Source organism: Pteropus alecto, unplaced genomic scaffold, assembly GCF_000325575.1.
Source record: "Pteropus alecto unplaced genomic scaffold, ASM32557v1 scaffold44, whole genome shotgun sequence".
Lineage (NCBI taxonomy): Eukaryota > Metazoa > Chordata > Mammalia > Chiroptera > Pteropodidae > Pteropus > Pteropus alecto.
In genome coordinates this window covers 3,751,068-3,773,442 of record NW_006436812.1, presented here as the reverse complement: position 1 = coordinate 3,773,442, position 22,375 = coordinate 3,751,068, and the positions used below count along the sequence as shown (strand labels likewise).

At 49.5% G+C, this 22,375-nt stretch overlaps 1 protein-coding gene across 1 annotated transcript in view; it reads right to left on the bottom strand.

The window, feature by feature from the left end:
* Positions 1–481: 481 nt before the first annotated feature.
* Positions 482–22,375, bottom strand: part of SRL (sarcalumenin) — a 35,260-nt gene continuing 13,366 nt past the window's right edge. Inside the window, exons 2-7 of the mRNA XM_006913874.2 lie at positions 11,635–12,660; positions 8,954–9,055; positions 7,771–7,866; positions 4,514–4,630; positions 3,530–3,763; positions 482–2,146 (exon numbers count right to left, since the gene is read on the bottom strand). Coding sequence (XP_006913936.1) covers positions 1,335–2,146; positions 3,530–3,763; positions 4,514–4,630; positions 7,771–7,866; positions 8,954–9,055; positions 11,635–12,660 — 2,387 coding nt within the window. The 3' untranslated portion in view covers positions 482–1,334. The remainder of the gene's footprint in view (positions 2,147–3,529; positions 3,764–4,513; positions 4,631–7,770; positions 7,867–8,953; positions 9,056–11,634; positions 12,661–22,375) is intronic.

Sequence of the window (22,375 nt, the reverse complement as noted above, 5' to 3'; positions counted from 1 at the left end):
TTGTCCCCCGCTGCCCTCCGTGGTGGCACACCAGCCAGGCAGGACTCTTACAAGTTCTTTTGCTATGCCCTCCGGCATCTGTTATCTCCCTAATCTCTCTTGGACAACATAATACACACATATTCACACTGATCAGTATTCGGAGGTCCTGGCTTTCCTGCTGCACATCCGGTGGGTATCAGCATCCAGTTCAGGTAGGAAACTGAAGGTTAAGCCTTGGTTGCCACCGACACCAAGTGGCTGGTGCTGGTTCTGACTCTTGGGAAATTACTCGTGAGTTTTGAGTGTTGGCACATCAGGGAATGGAGAAGAAGGGAAAGAAAAAGCCATGGTGACAAAAACCGAGAAGATACGACTCTTCCGCTGAGTGTCTCCACAGAAATGATGCGGAAACAGTCTCCTCCTAAATCCGGGAGAGGCGGGCTGCCAGAGAAGTCCCTGGTGAAAAGGAGCAAAGTCTCCATTTGTCCCCTCTGAAATCCAATGCCTTTGGGGTCCGAGTTTTCCAAGACATGCAACAGACAAAGACACACTGCAAACCAATTAACCCTCTGAGCCCTTCTGGTACTTTCACTGAAATCATTTCCAGTGAATTACTCGACTACATGGAACACTCACCTTCTTCTTGGGGCCAATAAAGGGACCGAGCTTCCCAGATGGCTTAGAAGACCACATCAGAGAAATGGCACTGGAGGAGCAGATCCTTCTCCTAGCCTGGGAACTCTTGTTCTCTCTTAGTGTTCTGGTATCCTAAACCATTCCCCTCACTCCTTAAGGAAACAGGGAAGAAGGCCAGGGGGTAGGCTCAAAACCCAGGTTGATTCAGACCCAGGAGACTGTCCCCTATTGGAGTCAACCCAAGCTCAGGAGACAGCTGCTGGACGGGGGGAAAACAGAAGACGGTGTGTGGGAGGCAGCCACAATGGACCTGGGCAGCCCGACAGAACTCGTCTTCTCTGTTTTCCCAGTTTATAGGGGAAAAAAGGACTTCAGCTGCTTTTAGCTTATTTAATGCTTATTAATTCAGTATACACTAGAATTTAGCTGCTCTCTGTCCCTCCGAGATAGGACCCAGGAAAAGCAGGTGTGGCCTGACTTGCCTCAATCAGGCCCCCTAATTGAAGCAATGAGACAAGCACACTATAATTCACAGTTTCCACTCTCCTCCCTTGACCCACACCTTCCCCCACCGCTGGTCTCAATTAACTCCCAAATCTCCAATGCATAATAATTCTTGCCAGTGTGGCTCAAAGGGTTAATAAACCGGGACTTCTCAGACAGTTAGGACACAAGCTCATTCACCAACAAGAACCCAAGAATGGCCACACAACAACCTAGTGTTTCTTATAGCGATTCTTTGGGGTTTCGCCACACCCTGTTTTGTCACAGTTGAGAGCACCTGGATTCTTTCCAAGCCCCAGGCTTCCCAGGAGGCCGGGGAGCTCGTGGGTGATGGCCCGCTCAATCTTCTCCAGAAAGCAGCCCCCCATATAGGAGCACTGCTGGGACAGGAGCTTGAAGCTGGAAATGGGATTGATCCCAAAGAAGTCCTTATAGGCCTCGCGGTTGGGAAGGTCAAATTTGCTGACATTGGTCTTTGCCAGGATGGTCTTGAAGATGTAGAACTTATCAGGATCTTCCACAATGTCCTTAAAGACCAGCTCTCCGTCACTGAAGAAGGTCATTTTGTCCTTGTATGTCTGCAAATAGCGGTCGACCAAGAGGGCATGGATGCGGACCCGGATGGCATGCTGGCGGATGAAGGCGATCTTGTTCTCCAATCTGTTCTCGATCACCTGGTTCAGGTCTTCCAGGAGGGAGATTTCTTCCTTGAGAAACAGTTCTCGGTGGGTATCGGGCTTGTAGTCTTGAGGCCAGAAGGAGCTGACATAGACCCTTGGGGGCTCAGTAACGTTGATGAGCGGGGCCAAGCTCCAGAAGAGAGCCCCATAGACCCGCATGAGCATCTGTGTGGCCAGGTTGTCAGCCTTGTTCAGGATGATCCTTATCTGGGATTCACGCCCCTTCAGCTGGCGGAACAGCATCTCCAGCTCCAGACCCACATCCAGCTTGGTTGGGTCAAAGACGACAAAGATGAGGTCTGCTCTGTCAATGAACCACTGGCACACGTCGTTGAAGGGGTAACCTTGGGGAGAGGGAGTGAGAAGTCAGGGTGAGCAGGCCTGAGCCCAAGCCCCTCTGCCTCCTTCCAAAACCAAATCATTCCACAGGTAGAAGGAAGTGACAGCACTGAGGATTTTCTGGGCTTCTCGAGACTTTTAAAGAATTAATTGCATATCTCCTGTCCGTTGTCAACCTTTGACCAACAACAGCCTGATCTTTGCTTTAATCTACAGTGGAATCTAAAGCTCTGGGGAAGCAAAATATTTTTTCTAAATGGATCTAGAAAGATCTGAGATAGTGGCAAAGATGTTGATGGAAAGAAGTCAGGGAATTAGAAGGACATAAAAGAGAAGTTCATCATTTAGGGGAAAGCAATGCAGACCTAGCATAAGACCCAGGCGAGGATTGGGGCTTTGTTACTGGCCAGTTAAACATTAAATGATTCAAAACTTTAGGATTTCAGCTACAAAATGATGAGTAGAAGAACGACATCTAAGTTGATACAAAGATTACTATGTTGCTACAAATACAGGAAAGCACCTAACTAAAATTCCCAGTCACATAGTAGTTGCTCAGTGTATTTTCATTCCTTTAATTTCTTATTTCCAAAATGAGGAGACTAGGAATATCTGTCTTGGGAATTTTTTTACAACAGTCAACCAATAATACATACAATTATCTGATGCATAATAAGAGTGCAATACAGGTTAATTGGCTATTATAATTATTAGTGATTATATTACTACTAGTCATAAAACAGGGTTATAACCAAAATGGGAGTGACAGCCACAAGCTGAAATCTACCATCTGTTCATATATTCCTACAAATACTCTGTTTTGACTCATCTCTGCAGATATCCCTGAGTCATGACAATACTCAGTGCCCTATATCCTAGCCTAGTGTCTGCCATGCCCAAAGTGGCACTACTCTGCCATCTGAAGGCAAGCAGGGCTTTTGAAACAGGCTTATATTGAAGCAGGCCTGGTAAAGCAGAAAGAATTGAAGCTCAGGTTCAACCCAGCCCCAAGTTAGCCAGAAGTTAAGTACAGCTGGACTGGGATGCAATTAGCCTAGGCCGTTGATCAGCCAAGACAACCTGGGCCTCCCAAAGACAGCTCAGGCCCAGCATGAACCTCAAAGAGCTACTTACAGAGAAGAACAGCTTCCTCTTGGGAAAATGATCACCTCTAAATCAGATCAGTTCTTGGGGAGGTAAAAGAACAAGGTCCTCTACACCTAAGTGGCACCACAGTGACAAAAAGAAGGGTCCAGAAGGGGAGAACACATACCCTGGCCTTAGACAATGCTCTCCACATTTCCTCTCCCCTGCCTGTCTACCCCCCACTGTAGAAAACAGTTTTCTAAGACAAAGCTCACACTGTTCCGAAATGAGTGCTAAATTACCTCTTTCCTGCTGTTTGCGGTTCTCAATGATGCCTGGTGTATCCACAAAAGTGACCCGCTCCAGAAGTTTGTGGGGAACCTCGATACCAATCAGCTTCTCCAGGAAATTCTGGCCAAACTTCTCGAGGGGCGAGAAGGACCGGGCGCTGTCAGCGGCCATGACAATACCCTCGATGGTTTTCAGTTTGGGCCCATGCATGAGGACAGTGAACTCGGAGGTGGTGGGCTCAGCACCTACACACACGGACACAAGGGTAGTAGGAACACAGTCACCTCTGAGGGAAGGGACCTACTGCAAAGCAGGTGAGCAAGGTGTTTCAGGGCGGGTTCGCCACGAGAATCAGATACTATGTTTGCTACACCAGTGGTTTCTTTTTTTTTAATTGTGATAAAATACACATAATATAAAATTTACCATTTTAACCATTTTTAAGTGTACGGTTCAGTAGCATTAAGTACATTCACCTTCGCCCATGACCACCATCCATCTCCAGAATGTTTTCATCATCCCAAACTGAACACTGTGCCCATTAAACAGTAACTTCCCATTCTTACTCTTCCCAACCACCATTCTACTTTCTAACTCTATGAATTTGTTGACTCTAGGAATCTTATACAAGTGGAATCATACAATATTTGTCCTTTCGTGACTGGTTTATTTTACTTAGTATCATGTCCCCGAAGTTCATCCATGTTGTCGCATGTATCAGAACTTTATTGCTTGTTAAGGCTGAATAATATTTCACAGTGTGGACAGACCACATTTTTTTTAGCTATTCATCCATCGGTGGATGTTTGGGTTTTGTCTACCTCTTGGCTGTTGTGAATAATGCTTCTATCAACATGAATGTAGCTGCTGGTTTCTCGTGCGTGATTTTCATTATAGTGTTGGAGACATATATAAATGCTTTGGTTTTTCATAATGCTTCTATATATGACATACATTGAAATACCAAGAATCACACAAGAAGATCTCACTCTTACCTGTATAGAGCTGGTAGCGAGTGTTTTCCAACCCGAGGAGGTAGTTTATCATGGTGGATTTGCCGACGCTCCACGGTCCCAGGAACAGCACCATTGGCTTGGAGGTGATTTCTCCATCTGTGGGCAGCGGGCGTTAGAGATAGAAGTGAACTAACAAAGTTTCTCACTATGGGAGGGACACAGTTCTTCACGCTGCATCGCAGACCGTCCATCTAAGTAAGTTGTGGAATTCTAGCTTGGACCAGACAGCACGTGACAATCAGTGGCATATCTCTCGCTACGCAAATGCAATTGCCCAGTTAAAAGACGCCAGAAGACATCATTTGGGCCTTGCACAGATCTTTTGCACACCAGCACCAGAAGGAAACCTAAGTAAAAGACGCCAGAAGACATCATTTGGGCCTTGCACCAGAAGGAGACCTAAATGAGGTCAACAAACTCTGATGCAGGTCTCACTCTGGGTGAGGCCTCCTGGTTTAGATCTAGGAGAGAATGGTTCATAAAAGGGGAGCAGAACTGCCACATGAGGAGTGGTAAAAACTCTTCTATCTGAATTGGTAACAGAAAAAAAGGGTATGAAAGAGGCTTATACAACCTTGGACAGCCTGGACTTGGGTGCTGCCTGTTACCAGCCTCCCTCCCTTTAGCTGTGCCTCTTGAAATCCCACTGGAGGCTCAACCCAATCCTGGGCTCTGGGGCCAACCTAAAATATTAGCCTCCAAAGTCCATAACATATTTGCTAGGTCCCAAGATTAAGCACTGACCAGGCAACTTTTGGGTTCTTGGTCCCTGTGTCCAGTATTGGGGAGAACACCTGCCTGGGTCACTAAGAAGAAAAAGCAGAGTTTTCAAGGGCTTTCAAAACCAGGGGGCAGGAAGGGGAGGGGAAGGGGGAGAGGCTTGCAGCATGGGACCGGCCACTCTTGGTGCTGGGTTTCAGGTCCCAGCTCTTTCGACCCCTTCTCTGAACCACAAAGGGTCAGCCCTGCATAATTTAGTGCCTAAAGTCCTCTAGATCTCTCAGTCTTCCTGAGCTTGGCAGACAGGCCTCAAAACAGTAAGCACTTCACTTATTTTTTTTTTCATTTATTTTTTTCCATTTTATTTATTTCTTAGTTCAAAAATCAAAGTAAAGAAAGGTCCAAAGTGAAAAGTCTAGCATCCCTGTCCCCAATCTGCCTAAGTCATAACAGTCCTTACATATTCTTTCAGATATTTCCATGCATATATAAGCAATATTCCCTATCTTGTTTATAGAAGGAGGAGTACAGTATTCCTCTTTTTCTGCACCTGCTTCTTGATGCGCTGGTTTTCTTTCTCTAAGGTGAAACCAAGTCTTAGAAGACCAAGATGGTGTCTCATAAGTGACAGGCACATATATATTTCCTGAAAGCAATACCATAGCCCTGCCCCATGAGTCGCTGGTGTCTTTGTGGGTGTCAATCCCTAGCTCGGGGACAGGAAGGGATAGGCAGGCTGAGAGGGTGGCAGGAGTCCTCAGTGACAGCCATGAAGATCCTACAAAAAGTCTCCCTTACCCTAGCCCAGGGGACGCCAAGAGGAGCTGGACCTTCAGCCACAGCTGAGACAAACCACCACCAGGGCTTTCCCAGGCTGCTGTTTCAGCCCTCTGCAGCAGGGGGCGTTACTGGCACATGGAGGAGGCTGCAGGTAAGTCACTGAGCAGCAGGGGTTACTGAGGAGGCTGCCCAAGGGCACAGCGGAGTCCCAGCACTGTCGGGAAACTAAGAGAGAGGAGCCAAGCCTGATAAGTGAGGTCAGGAGTCAGGAACGCCCTCCCTGCAGAGCACCATTCTCTCTGGGCAGTTCGAAGCCTCCAGGGCCAAGCCACTAGGTCTGAGGGCTGCAGAGAAGGCAAGAGTAGAGGACCAGAAAGCATCTGGGAGACTGCGACCTCACACCAACACCTGCACTTCCTCTGTGAGGCCAAAAAGGATCGTTTGCTCTTAGGCTTGCAAGAAACAGTAGAGATACTTGTGAAACAGCATTCTCTGGAGGTGAGAGTTACAGCCGCTAGTTCCAGCTGTATGATCCCAGATAGCCTAGCATTTCTCTGGTCCTTCTTCTGGAAAGCAGGAATAAGGAAAGTATACCCTATAATACCCCAACCACTGTACAGTCATCGAGAGCATCACATGAGATAATGTAGAAGTAGCCAGTTAACACAGAAAACTGTGTGATACTTGACCATTCAAACAAGTATATACCATTGTTAACGTTTTCAAAGATGAATAACATTTTAAAAAGGCATTGCTGTAGGGGAACAAGGGCTCTCATATCCTGTCATTGTGAGTATAAATTGGTACAAGCTAAGGCAATTTGGTAACCACTATCAAAATATTTAATTCCAGTGTTCCCCTTTTTAAAAATGTACTCTACGAATGTACTTGCATGAAATATGTAACGATTATAGTAGTATTTATAACGTTTTTTTAAAAACTGGATGGTCAACACCTTGTTTTCCATGATAGGGCGGTGGTTACCCAGTACGGTGCATCCATGCAAGGATTAGAAAGGGCAAGGGGAGGTACACACACACACACACACGCACACACACACGCACAGAGTTGTATGATATGATCCCATCTTTGTAAAACAAACAGAAAAAGACACACTTGCATATGCTCATGTATGCAGAGGAAATGTATTCATGAGAAACTTTAACAGTGGGAACCTCAGGGAGTGAAATTAGAGAAATTGGAAATCAAGAAAGGGATTTTTACCTTCGATGTATACTATTTTGCATTATTTGAATTTTTTTTTTTTGGCAGCAAGTATACTTCACTTTTATTATTTTGAAAATCAATTTTTAAAAGAATCCAAGCCCAAGGGAAGCTGACCAGGAGGAATGAACAAGAGGGGAAAGGATCCAAGCCAATCGGAGGACTTTAAACATGATTCTGTAAATGAACAGGAAGCCTGTGGGCCCTTGAGCACGCAAGGGATCGAAGTTCACTTCATTACCCTTGGAAACCAAAACTGTACTACTGACATGACTACTTACAAATGAAATGCTCTCTGGAAACCCCTGTGCAAAGTATGGGTCACTATTACAATGAAAGGGTGGTTCACATGACTGAGGGCTCCGCCCCGCCCCAAGAACTAAGGATTGCTCAGCTCCACGTGTCCTTGAGCCCAGTGTGTAAGGAGCTCAGGGGCCGCGTAGTAAGCACAAGGGACTGTGGATGGGTTGGAGGTGGAAAGTGGAGGCCCTACCTCGGGACATGAACTGTACCTGTGATCTCATGCTGCCGAAGCTCGTTGTATTTGTAAGACTGTTCCAGGGGTTTGATGGACGAATGGTAGATCTTTCGAAGCCGCTGCAGCACCACTGGGGGCAGAGAAGGAGGAAGAGGGGGCATCAGGTAGGGTGAGCTCCAGACAGCTGACCACTGTGGACCAGGCCACTTTCCAGGGCAGCTCCAGCCCCGCCTAGTGGGAAGCAGGGGCCCTCTGCAGCCCAGTGACTGTGCTGTATTCAAGGAAGGAACTAGTCCATATCCCAGCCCTCAGAAATCTTTAAACCAGAGGCATTCCCTCCCCATCCCCCAAAGCCTCCTGGCTTATTTCTTTTTAATCTAAGGCTCCCCTCTATCCCCTCCTCAGCAGTGTATTAAGCGTGGCTTCAGCCTGCAGCTGAGGCAGATGAGAACCCCATCTCCTCCTCTCTGCCCTCTACCTCTACTTGCGCTTGCCTTAGGCTCAGAGGGCAAGGAAGGCTAGCACTGAGCAGGCACTCAGGAAGGCCACCCTGGCCTCTGGCCACACTCCCTCTGCACTATGTCCTGGGAGTATATAGACATCTCAAGTATCTTCTTGAGAAAAGCATGGCTCCAGGGAGAAGCTACTCCTGGGGGTGAGGCTGGGAGCTCACCGGGTATTAGGCACAAAACGGGGAAGAAGGCCTGAGGGTCAGGCTTTCCTGAGCCCGCCCCTCACGTGTGCCTCCTCTCTAGCTGTGTGCCACAGCAAAGCACTGCCTTGCTCTGAGCTTTCGCTAACTCTGCAACTTAGAAGAGACAATAAGCCCTGCTGAAAGTGTTGGGTTATAACGAGGAGGAAATAAAATATCGGGCATGAAGGGGCTTTAAAAACTATAAAAATCAAAGCAAATGTGATGAACTCTATTAACGCCCCCTCCCAGGCCACAGCGTGGAGGCTGTCACTGTCCCCAGATGCAGCACTGAGATTTGCCTTATACCCTTTCGCTGGTCCCTCTGCTTGGATTGCCTTTCTTCCTCCCTATCAATCTAGAGCCACCCCCGGCCTTGGACCCTGATCACAGAGCCTCCTCCGAGAAGCCCCCCATCTACAGGACTCTCCTCCCTGGGGTGCCTGCCAGCCTCAGAGTCCCTGCCCCTGAGGCCTTCCCAGCCCAAACCCCAGCCCCAGGCCTGGCTCCTTCTTCCTCTTGTTACCAGAGTAATCATCAGCTGGTTTGTCCTCATCCAGCATCAGAGTTTTCTCGATGTGGGAGCGATCCCTCAATGGGGCTTCTTCACTCACATCCTCCGCCTCTTCTGGGGAGAGAAGCAGACAGCAGGGTTAGGGTAAAGTTAAAAGCCAGCCTGGCTCTAAGCCCCCTCAACATGGGCAAGGGTGGGGCCTTGAGGTGTTGTTGACCAAGGGCTTGCCAAGTTCAGTTGAACAGAGTTCTGTCTCTAAGAGGGACTTTGAAAATCCAAACTCAAATTCTCTAAAGCTCTGCAATCTGTTTTATGTATTCAACAAATACTGACTGAGCACCTGTGATGCGCCAAGCACCGAGCTTTGTGCTGGGAATACAGTGCCCAAAATAGACACAGCTCCTGCCCTGTGGCATTTTCCTACAATCTAGTGAGTGGGGGGAGATCATCTTAAAAGCAAATAATGACAAATGATGATGTGGCTATGAAAGGGAAGATTCCAGAAGCTACGAGGGCCTAAGAAGTGTGCCTAGGTAGTCTTAGCAGGGGTTCCGAAAACTTCTCTGAGGGGCTGCCTGTGACCTGAGATCCACTGTGTGAGGACTTATTTATGTGAAGATGGGGACAGGAGCAGTTCAGCAAAAAGCAGGAAGGGTGGCTAGGCCTCAGTGTGTGAGGGGTTCATGCTGGGGGCAGGAGAATTCTGCAGGGGCTGACCATGCATGGTCTTAGAGCGGTGGTCTCCAACATTTTTGGCATCAGGGACCGATGCTCCTATGAGAATCTAATTAATGCCTGGTGATCTGAGGTGGAGCTGAGGCAGTGATGCTAGCACTGGGGAGTGGCTGCAAATATAAATGAAGCTTCGCTCGCTCCCCCACCGTTCACCTCAAGCCGTGTGGCCAAGTTCCTATCAGGCCATGGACCAGTACCGGTCTGCAGCCTGGGGGATGGAGACTCCTGTCTTAGAGGACCATAGGAGTCTGCATTTCATCCTAAGAGCACCAGGAACCAGGAAGAGGTTCTAAGCAAACATCTGACCTGATCAAATGAGCATTTGATCAGATTTACAAGGCTTCCGTGGAGCTCAAGCTGGAGGAGCGCTGTGGAATGGGGAAAGGGGTTAACTGTTGCTTCTGACCATCAGGAGATGCTTGTGACCGATGTAAAGCGAAGCACAGGGAAGATGGTCAATAATATGGTAATAACTATGTATAGTGCCAGGTGGGTACTAAACTAGTCAGGGGAATCACTTTGCAAAATAAATATATGTCTAACCACTATGCTGTACTCCTGAAACTAATATAAAATAATAGTGAATGTCAACTGTAATTGAAAAATCAAAAAGGGGGGGAAAGGTGAAAGGGAATAAGAGGTTTAAATTTCCACATATAAAACAAATAAGTCATGGGAATGTGGTGCACAGCATAGGGAATATAGTCAATACTATTGTAATAGTGTTGAACAGTGTCAGAGGTTGCTGGACTTATCATGGTGATCACTTCTTTAGGTATATAAATGTTGAATAACTATGGTGTACACCTGAAACTAAAACAATATTGTGCGTTAGTTATATTTTAATAAAAATCTTAAAAAAAAAAAAAGATGCCCATGACCACCTGCAGGTTGCTGAGGTGGCTATTTCTACCTAGGCTGGTTGCACAAAGGATTTTAGGTGATTAGATGTGAGATGGACTTGGGCCTGTGGGGCAGAAGGAGACTAGTTCTACCAGAGATGGAAGCAGAGAACTGATGTGCCTTGTGGAACATCTCAGGACTCAGGCAGCCCTGACCGCAGACCCAGGACAGAGAGAAAAAGGAGGGGGAGGGGCTGGCTGCAGACCCGCCCCCTATGGAGGGTACAAGTAGCTGGCAAGCGGTATGGAAACTGAATTCTTCAGGGAAACCCATGGGGAAGCCATTTTGGAGGGTAAAGACTGATCCCAGTTCCTCTGTCTATCTTAAAAGCCCAGCTCTTGGTCCAGGCCAGCATCCTCAGTGGATGCCGCCATGGGTGTCCTGGCCATGCCTACAATGTGATACATCGCCAACATTGTCCATTGGCTTTGGCCCTGCCCTCTCCCTTCCTTGTCCCTCAGTCCCAAGAGGGTGACTGCTGCTGCTCCGAGTGAACGTCTGCGGGATATCACTGTCACAGCCAGCCTGAGATTTCTTATCAGGATCCTGACCCCAGTCCCACTTCACCCCACCTGACATGGCCTAGTCTTCAAGGGGAGGCCCCAGGTGCTAACCCTACTGTGATTCCCCACAGGGGGCTCCCAATCCACTCCCCCGCCCATATATCTCTTCACCAGCCTGCACAGGGCCTCAAACCCTGCCGCCATGTCCCTTGTCCTCCAGGTTAAGGCACTGGTCCATGTTAAAGTACTTCAGGGACCCCAAGGGGCAGGCCTCCTGAGGGCCTAACTCAAAAGTAACCGGGGTCCTCTGGGCCTCTCATCAAGGTCCATGGTGCAGCCTCTCACTGGGTCCCTCCAAACTGGGAAGAAGTGGCTCAAGGGAAGCCCAAAGGCACCCCCTGGGCTGGGTACCCTGGACAGGGTCTCCATCCCACAAACCCAGGCTGGCTGGGGCTTTCCCGCCCCACCCTGTCCCTGCCTGTCCCACTACATACAAGACTTCCAGGAAGAGTGCAGCTGCCCAAGTGCCGGAGCAATTCTGGGGTCCCCTACCCTGAGGCCCCTCCTTGGGCTCCTCTGCCTCAGCCTCTGAGGCCTCGTCCCCCTTGGACCCTGGATTTGGTTCCTCCGAGCTCAGCTGGGCCCCCTCGTCCCCATTGCTTGGGGTTCCTGCTGCTTCCTGGGCTTGCCCCGCTTCCTGGGCTTCCCCTGCTTCCTCGGAGGCGCCCCCTGCTTCCTCTGAACTAGCCCCGTCGTCGCCGCTGTCCTCCTCGGATTCTTCTTGGGATGAAACTCCTTCCTCGCCTCCGCTGTGGCTGCTACCCTCTTCCTCAGAGGAGGCCACCTCTGAGTCCTCCTTGGACACCCCTGGGACCTGGCCCTCTGGGGGGTGGTACTCCTGGGTGTCCCCTGTCTCCGTGTCTGGGCTGGGGCTGGGCTTCCCCTGGTCCTCAGGCCCCTCCCTGGCTTCTGTGTCCACCTCCATGACTCCATCTGGCCCTTCTGGTCCCCGATCGGGCCCTGGGCTGCCCTCGCCTGCTGTCTCGGGCATGTGGGCCTCCTCGACCTCCAAGGTAGGAGAGGCCCCTGTGCCTTCAGGCTCTGCAGCCCCAGCTGCTGCCCCCTGCACGGGGTTGTCCCCTAGGACCTCCTTGGCTTCCTCAGGGATCAGGTGGCTCCCAGCCTGTCCTTCGGCCTCCTCTGCTGGGCCCTCTCCCGCACTGAGCTCAGGTCTCCCCTCTTCCCCGGTTCCTTCCTCCCCTTCTGGAAGGTGGGTGCTCGCTCCTGGTGGCCCCGCAGAGTCCCCGGGGGGAGCTGACTCTGAGGCTGAGGCATTGGAGAGGCTGGCTTCAGGGTCAGAGCCTGGGCCGGGGGCGATGGGGGCCCCAGCAGCAGTCTTCTCTGAGCTCTCAGCCTCCCTGCCATCTGGGGAGTGAAGGAGCAGGTTCTTCTCTCGAGGGGCCGCCTCTGCATAAAGCGCCCTTTCCTTCTCCTCTAGACTTGCATCTCCAGCAGAGAAATGATTCTCCAACAAATTGCCAACATCTTCTGTGCCACCCGAAGCGGAAACTTGCAGTTCTAAATGGTTAGAACACGATTGGTCAGTTTCACAGGGTTGGCACTCGCTTTGCTTCTCAAAAGAGTAACTCAACCTAGCTCTCATCCACCAAGAGTGAGGTGTGAACCTGGCATCAGTGGCACCTCCCTCCCTGGTTTTCATAACTGCCCTGTGCAGCAAGCAGTGAGGATGTTTCTCCATCCTCTTCCCAAGACTCGGAGGCCATGGCTAGAGGTGATTACAGAACCACTCACTGTCTGTCACTGCAGGATTGAGCAACTGCCCCACTCCCAAGAAGCCTGCCCCTGACCCTGAGTGAGCCTCTCACTGGGTCCTGATGACTGCGTAGGGACGGAAACGGGTGAGCCCTTCCAGTCCTTCCTCAACCTTGCCCCAGGCAGGGAGGCACGTGCAGCCTGGCTCACCAAGAGATCTTTCCAAGATAGGAGAGATGCCTTGTCAGTTCCTAGAGTCATTAACCAACATGCTTTTTATACTGCTATCAGCAAAGGCGTGCAAACAGGTGTGTGCAGGCCAGATAATCTTAGGTTACAGGGCAGAGTACTTAGGGGATTACTTGTGGCTCTCGGCCTTATTAAGTCACACATCCAACTCTGTCCCCTTAAGGGCAGGCATTTGCTGGCCTTGCTACCTTAGATTAGAGGCGACATGGCCTAAGGAGAAGATATCCAAAACGGGAAGGGCCAGGGCTTCCCAGTGGCCTTAGCCAACCTCTCCTGAGGGGATCCCCTTCTGAAGGCTGGTCATTTTAACAGGAAGCTGAGGACACAGGGAGAACAAGGCAGGAGAGAGCATGATAGGGGCCTAGCCAGTGCCGAGACCTCTATCAAGACAAGTGTCATTTATTTGGAAAATGGAATCAAAAGAAAGGGTTATGCCTATCCCTTCTGCCCCCTCCCAGTCAGACTGGGACCTGTTTAAGGAGGAGGCCCTCAGTAGGGGAACACTGCTGGGTCTCAGGGATGAGGGACCACAGGGCCCTGCCTTGGGGCAGCTGAGACAAGCAAAAGAGTCCTTGTGAGTCAAGGCTCCCTTGACTCACAAGGACCCTTTCTGAGGAAGCAGCCTTCCACCTCTCTGCTGGGTACAGACACCCCTCTCTCTCAGGCTATATAGCCTAATAGTCCCATCTCTGCCTCAACAAAGAAAAGCCACCTCTTGGGGTACCCCTTCTGCCTCAGGGTACCCATACACCTTGAACCCTAAAAGCTGGGGCAGTCTCCAAGGACCAAGAACAAATATTTTCTCATTAGTCCCCACAAATACAACCTGCTATCAAATTCAGAAGAATGGAAAGTTTGGGTGCCTTGTATTATAAAGAAGCCCTGCATGTTGATATAACACCTCCCCGAGCACTTTCCCACATGTGACAGCGACCAAACCTCCTTCATTACTGTCATCCACATTTCAGAGCTGAAGGTCAAGAGAGAGCCTTTGACTTGCCCAAGACACAAGGTGACTGGAACCCAGAACTGTCCACTTCTTGTCAAGGCCTTACACGCCACGATGTATGTAGGAGAGCACAGTGGCACCTTTTCCCACAGGTACCTCGCCCCTCCCTGCATGCACCTTCTCTCCAGGCTCACGTCTGGATTGTAGGAACCAAGGGTGAACTCTCCCTATGTTCCCAGGGCTGGGACCCTCCCTGCCTGACCCATGGAAAGTGCTAGAAAGAGGTCCATGGTAAAATTTGGGTACAATAAGAATTCCTGGTCTCTTAGTGGGGGAGCCGGAGGTTACTCATTAAAATTTTTTTTCATTACCACCTATATGTCCTTTGCCTGCATCTCCATCCTCCCCATCACCACCCTCTGGAGAAAAATCTATGGCAGGAACTTGGTTTAAACCAAGGAGACTAAAAAGTCCTCTGAGCAGCAAGTTATATATCATTTGAGATACATTTGTATAATTAACTATTCAGTGTGCCAGGCAGTGCTTAAGCACTTTATATATAAAACAATTTACTTGATCTTACTCAACTTACTGAACCATACTTGCTTATGTAAAACAAGTCTTACACTTATCCCTGTTTTACAGATGAGAGGACTGGAATCAGAGCCACTGAATGCCTTGCCCATCACAGAGCTGGCAACTGGCTGAGTCCATTTCACTCCAGAGTTGCAAAGGAGGTCTCTTGACCCTAGAGGGGTCCTACACCTGTACTACTCAGAGTGTGGTCTGGGCACCCACAGCATTGGCACCACCCAGGAACCTGGTAGAGATGCAGACCCTCGGGCCCCAACCTAGACCCACTGAACCAGAATCTGCATTTTAACAATTTGTTTTCACATTACAGTTTGAGAAGTGCTGGTCTATACCACCTGATAAAACTGGCTCTAAACCAGTGGTTCTCAGAATATTGGAACCACCAGGCTCTGGGTTGCACTCCTCCACCCTCGTCAAAGGCTCTGGTTGAATTAGGGTATATCCCCAACATCGGTACTTTAACAAAAAAATTCTTAGGTAATTCTAATGTGCAACCAAACCTGAAAAGTGCTGTTAAGCCAATAATCCTGACTCTGAGGCTTCTGCTCTCAGCCTCTCCCCACTTGTGTGCCTACTTGGGGCTCCTAAGTTGGATGTTTCATCCAGGGCTTGACATGTGACCTTTGAATAGCAGTGGTCAAGGCTTCTTCTCTGGGGAGCACTTTCCTCAGGCCCCTGTTGCCCTCTACTGATGATGATGATGATGATGATGATGATGATGATGATGGTGGTGGTGGTGGTAATGATGGTGGTGATGACTGTGATGGTGGTGATGACTGTGATGGTGGTGATGGGGATGGTGGTGGTGGTGGTGATGACGGTGGTGATGACTGTGATGGTGGTAATGACAACTGGTGGTGATGACTGTGATGGTGGTGATGACTGTGATGATGGTGGTGGTGGCGGTCATGATGGTGCTAATGATGATGGTGATGGTGAGATGGTTATGATGACAACTAAGTCTGACCACCTATGGCATTTCTAATATTCTTAAAACAACCTCTGATCCTGATGGAAGTGAGAGGGCTGCACAGCACCAAGGGAAATGAGGACCCCAGACTTTGGGGGTTTACCATGACCTTTACAATGTTGTGTATTTCCACTCCTAGACAGGAAATCAAGTGTGTGCATGTGTGTATCATATTTGCATCTTTACTCTTCTCTATTTTTTACGACTTAGAACCAAGCTGCTAAGAAATATGGAGTGAAAAAGACGGAGGGTGATGGCTTAATGCCCTGTGACCTTCCTTCCCAGGCTAAAAATAACTTTTCTGACACAGTCTCTCAATGAAACGAGCTGTGCCATTGGGCCCCAGAGCTCAATCCCCAGGAAGCAGCTATGCCATTGGGCCTGATCTCTCCTCTGGAAGGCACAGTCAGAGGCTCTGAGAGCCTCTGATTAAACTCAATTCAATTATGTGAAATCAAACTCAGTGTCTTCCCTCCATCCCTGACCTCCCTAGCATCTCGTTGAAGCCCCTCATTGGCCCCTGGAGGAGAAGTGGAGGAGGGCGAGAAGACCCAGGACACCCTAGACAGGTTGAGAACCCGGTAAGATGAGTCTTGGCCTACCCCAGGACATGCAGTACTATACTGTATTTGCTGCTGCCAAGGCCACTGCCCCAGCCTCACACAAGCTTGGGCACTTACATCAGGGCACAAGAATAGCAAGCCCCTAGCTCAAGCCCAAGACCATGGGAAGGCCCATGTACCTGACAGGCTGGTGCCCTGAGCAGAACATAGCATACACCAGTTCTGCTTTCTCTCCTGACACCCCCTCTACCATCAGTCTTTCTTTGAGGGTCAGCCCTCAGCTGCTCCCCCTACCCACAGCCTCAGCTATAGTCCAGGCTTGGTCCCTCTTTTCTCTCTCCACCACCAACCAAACACTTGTCTATTTCCCCAGCTTCTAACTTGTTCCAAAGAACTTTTCACATGGACTCAGAGAACTGTGTAGTTTCCAAGGGCCATGGTAGGTCCAACTGCAGAGGAAAAAGCTCTGACCAGAGTTGTGACAGAGCCCGAGTTCATGCCTCTCAGTCTAGGGTTCTTTCTGCTCCCAAGTAGTTTGCAAATCATGTCTCATGAAGGGCCAGGGGTCCATGGAAGTGTCTAGTGGGTGAGGGAAGATGAACAAACTGGGATTCAGCCAACTCTTTTGTACTTTCTGTCCAGCAGCCCTCCTTGGGTCTCACTGCTTAAAGAGCGGGGTAGGTGGTTGACAACCACTGCTCCTGCTTCCCCTGCCTCTTCCCTAAAAATTCCTCTATCCTTCTCTTGATCATTTTCTGCAAAATCCCAAGGAGCGCCCCCTTACAGCATCTTTTCACTTTGCTGATCTACATGTGCCAGGGACTGAGATAGATGATATTTTGTCTCGACGCAGAACTTCATGCTTTCTAAAGTTGTCTCATGTTCTTCTTTCATCCTCCTAGCAGCCCTCAGAGGCAGGGAAAGCAAGAATTATTAACCTCTCTTGAAATAAGGAAGCGGACAAAGAAAAGTCAAGTTGTTTGCTCAACAAGCCATTCCAGGGAGGGGCTAGAACTCAGGCCAAGAAACAAAACAAAGCTCCCTGGCCCACGTGGGGGTGGCATCTGAGACCTGAGAGCTTTCCAAGCACAGATGCCCGGTCTCCAGGGGTGAGTAACTATGAATCTGGTATTTTACAAGATGACTCTAATGAACACTAACATTCAAGAACCAAGCTCTGAGTCTCCCTCAGTACCAAGTATCAGGGAGTCTCTCTTGAGATTGAGGAAAGAGGGGTCCATTCAGAATAGAGTTTTGTTGATCTGTGTTGAGCCTACCTTACGGTACTAAATTTATTCTGCTTTGGTGGAATATAATGTAAACTCAATTCCAACCTGTCTAAGTCTCCTTAGCACACAGTTCTGAGGATCTGCCAAGATTATTCCTCCACATGACTTCTCATCTGTTTGACTGAAACTACTGAGTCCAAAGTCACACAGAGGTAAAATACCTTTGACTGTTACACACAATTATGCAAATGAGTCAACAGTAATAAAACCCCAGGGGTACAATCACTTTCCAATTCTACCCCAGGACATATCTGTCCCAAGGAGTCAGGAATACCAATCTTGGTGTCCAGGGAGTCCCACATCTGTCACCAGGCTGCCTTCCACCTACTTGGACATATCATTGGCCGGGCCTCAAGTACAGCTAAAAGCACTTCAGAAACAGTGTTCACAGAGTCAGAGCAAGCACACCGATTCTTCCATGTTCTAGATCTTGTCTCTAAACACTCCTAACTGGGCAAATGGTCAGCACTTCTTTTGGTATCACATTGTTTCTTGGCCTTATTTACAGAATAAATGCTCACTCAGAGTCTCTTGTTCTTTCACTTCTAGGATTAGACTTCAGATAGCTTTGCAGATGTCAATGCTGAAAAGGACCTCAGAAGGAAAGTGCTTGTGAGAGGCAAGGGTTGCCCGTATCCTCTGAGGACACTTGAGACCTTCTCTTTCACCATTCTTTCACCAGCCTTTACCTCTTCCCCCCAGACAAGAGGACCAGGGTGCAGTGAACAAGGCAGCCACTCTTGGAAGGTCCTTTAGCCTCCTACCCAAACTCCTGAAGTCAAGGCTAATCCCACCAGGACATCTTGTCCCTGGCTGGACTCGAGCCCAAAAATGATTCACCCACGAGACAGGATACAATGACAAAGGCACCAGTAAGAGAGAACCATGAGGTTGGGGGTCAAAAAGGACCTTCTCACAGACTCACTAGTTTGATTTCACCGATGAGGATCCTAAAACCCTAATGAGTGATTGCCCCAAGGCCACAGGGCTAGTTAGGCTAGTTAGCAGCAGGCTGGTTCTAGAACGCAGCTCACCACCAGCTCCGAGTCCCGTGAGCTTTCCCAGCACCTGGCCACTGCCTCTGCCAGATATGAGAGGGGCTGTGTTGGCCTAAGAAGGACAACGACTTCTTAGTTTACCTTCCCCTTCCTCCCTTTACAAAGGATGCTTAAGATTTCAAGACAATTGTTTTTAACCCCTAAAATCCACAAAATTGACAGACAACTTCACTCCCTGTCCCACCCCTACTTCCTGGGAATCCTTGGTTTAGGAGGTACAGAGAGAAAGCACCCACAATCTCACAATCATTGTATATACACAAGCTTATCACTGATGCCCAGAGGATTCATGACTGTGGGTGAACATTGTTTTCAAAATGCAAATGCCTTTGGAAGAAGCAAAACATGAAGCCCTAATCCCTCGGGGTGACCCTATTATTAAAGGGATACCCTGTAGAGCACCCAGTCTGCCTGAAGTGAACAGAAATCCTTGTGGGAGTTGTTAGGCAATACTTTCTCCATTCAGAGAGATGAGCTGGGCAAGAGAGGAAAGGAAGGAGGGTGAGATGCAGGCTGGATTCTGAGACAGACTGAGGCAGGTGGCTAGCTTTCCCCCCACCTCCCACCTCCCACCTCCCACCTAAAGAAACAGAATCTCTCTGGGATCCATGAGGACAATCTCTAGGAGGTCAATATTTAACATTGGGGCAGAAGGCAAGGAGAGACCCACTGGAAGCCAAAGAAGTTTGGTCCCCAATGTCCCAGTCAACCTTGGGCTCAGGTCAGAGCCATCATGGCCTTGGCAGGTGGAAAGAACAATGAGACCAGACCCACCTCACCCCCAACACAGGAAGCTGGAGGAAATCTGCTGGATTCTCAGGCTTAGAAATAGATCTGACACTTTCCCCAGCCTGAGCCGAGACCACACCTCAGGGCTTTCCTTTGCTACACGTCTCAGAGCCAAAATAGTCTCTCTAGATGCAGCTAGGAGTCAGGAGAGCCAGGCCCTGCTGGTTACTGTCTTACTAACCAGCAATGTGACCTTGAGCTGTTCCTCACTCTGCCTACACCCAACTCCACTCACCCGTACGAGACGCAACACAGATAATAGCACCTGCTTTGCCAACTCCTTTGGAGTATTTTAAACCGCAAGTGATTTTTAAAAGCATTCTATGAATGTCAGGTATAATAATAATTATTTCCTAGAAAAGCAAACACGCCAGGCCAAATTGCAGGTTCACTGAGTAGGCCAAGACAGAACCAGCTTTAGACAGAAGTTCAGTTGGCTCATCTTCTCTCTAGTCCTTTGACCCTCTGCTTCTGGGGGACCAGTTAGAGGGCCAAAGGAGGTCTTTCTGCCTGGGACTCTGTCTCCTCTTCTCCCAGCCAGAAGCAGCTCAAACGAGGAGCTGTGGGAGATTGTGGGCTAGCCCTGCTCTCTTTGTGAGGTTCCAGCTGAACTGGGAAAGGAATGAGCCTTGGCTGTCAACACTCCTGGGCTCGGATCTCATCCTGCTGAGCCCCAAGTTAACTCTCACGGTCACTGACTCCCAGTTTCAGCCAGCCCTGACTCACCCAGAGACTTCTGAGGCCTCACATGGTCTCCCCTCTCTCCTCTACCTACCAGACCCTTTGTATCCAGACCCTGAAGCAAGTTAACCTGAATAGAAACATACACTCAGGGGACATCTAAACAGACCCACTCATCAAGGCACATCTGTGAGAATGGATGAGAGGCCCTGGCTGGAGGCAGAGTGACTTTGGGCCCTTCACAACTCTCAGAAAAGGCAACAGAGATGGAGAGAGGCCACTTGCAGTGCCAGCATGGCCTTGTCCTTATAAGTGAGCACAAGGAGCAAAATGATACGCCCTTCAGAACCAACTGGGGCTTTGAGAACGGTGCTTTGACCACCCCACAAGGACAGAGCGAGAATGGCTCCAGCTCCCATTCGAGCAATGCCTCGCTTGTCCCGCTTGGCTGAATTCAGAGCTAATGTTTTCATTGCTTTGAAAGGCCTCACACGTGGGCCTGCACAACCACAGGTACCCCTTCACCCCAGTCGGCAATGCCAACCCCACCCCACACCTGCTCAGTGGTGAAGTGCCCTTAGCAGATCTAACCCCCCACTGCCAAGGAGACCAGAGAAGCTGCCCATCCCCAAGTCTGCTCAGAGAAGGTCAAGCCAAGGGCAGAGGCTGGGGCAGCAATAGCAAATATTCTACCCTGCATGTTCCAGTCCAGAGACCCTTCTAGAAAAACTGCTGTCCAGGCACCAGGACGCCAGATCTTCTCTCCGAGAGGGCTTCGCCAAATTTGAGATAGATACGTTCCACTTCTGAGTCCTGACATTCTGACCCCAGACCTCATCTTGTTATTCAGTCCTATAGTTATTTTTCCAGTAGAGACTTCTAGAACTAAAAGGAAACTTAAAAATTAACTAGCCCAACTCTTTCATTTCACAGATGAGGAGACCCAGTGAGGCCCAGAGAGGGAAAAGTCACCTAGCAAGTTGGGGGCAAAGTCAGACATAAACACAAGGTCTCTAGACCTTCCACCCTGGTCTTTCATGCAAGATTCCAAACAGTCATGACTTCCTACTCTCCCTGACATTTCTAACCTTTCATGACCACATCTTGCCCTGCCCCTGGGACCCAGCATTCCTGGGATCACCCATCCGTTCCCTCAGTTGTTTCTATAAAGTACGGCCTCCCACAAGTGTTTGCTGAGGACTCTGCATCAGGCTGGGTCCCCGAACAGAGCTCTGTACAGAGATTTGGGGAAGGACAAGGATAGTGTTTCAGCTCCCAAAGGTCACCTGCACCCAGCCAGCCTTGCATTCATCGTTAGTCTGCGGCTCTCCCGTTGTCACCAGGAGAAGAATACATCATCTCCATCACCAGGAGACAAAGGATGGTTGGTTCCCAAGAGCTGTGAGATCAGCTCTCAGCTATCTGAATCGAGGATGGCAGAGGCCACAGGAAGACGGGACCTCCAGAGTCTGGGTCACAAGAGAAGGGAAAAAAGACCACCTCCCTGTCTGCTCCATTAATAGGACAAACTCTCAAAGTGACCAGCAAATTCATCCATTGCCCCATTACTATGATCCATCCAGTATCACTCCAGAGCTTGGAATGCCACAGGCCAAGTCATCTAGAACAACCAGGCCACTCTATGGTAGAACGTTCTAGAAATCTCACATCTCCCCAGGAGCAGACTTGCACCCAGTTTGTATCCCCAAGTGGCCTAAAGCCTTGAACCTCAGACACGTGGGCTACCCTTTCCCAAGCGACTGGCGGGCTCTGTCCCTCCCTGGGGCCAGGCGTCTCAGCTCTCCAGCATGTTCCCTCTTTAGATATCTAGATGTGACATCTGTGACATCTCTAGACATCCCCACCCCCAGGGAAAACCATTACAGGCCATAAAACCAGAAAGTAGCTTCCTTCTCGGCTAGATTTAGTGCCCCTAGGGCCTGGGTTCTCTGCCTCATCTCTTCAGTACTGAAACCAGATGAAGCTCTTGACACCCAGGAGCTTTCTTTTCCTTTGGTAGCCTGGTGGCCATGCAGAAGGCCAGGGCAAGCATCTACTCCTTGGTTCCCACGGGCTCCCCTGGGGAAAGAAAGGTTAGAGCCAAGGGAAGGGCAGAGAGTGGAGCCAGAGCAGGCGTGCATTCTGCACTTGCTGTCCCCAGGATGACCCTGGTCAGTGCCGAGGGCCCTACTCAGCCACTGCGAGGCTGTATATGAGGCTCTCCAGAAGGCCGAATGCCCAAAGTTCTCCCACCTCCAGCAAGACAAGAGCCCCAAATCCCTGCACTGAAGCCTGAGCCTGGCTGTGTATAAGTTTCCTGAGGCTGCTATAACAAAGCATCATCACCTGGGTGGCTTAAAGCAATAGAAATGTTTTCT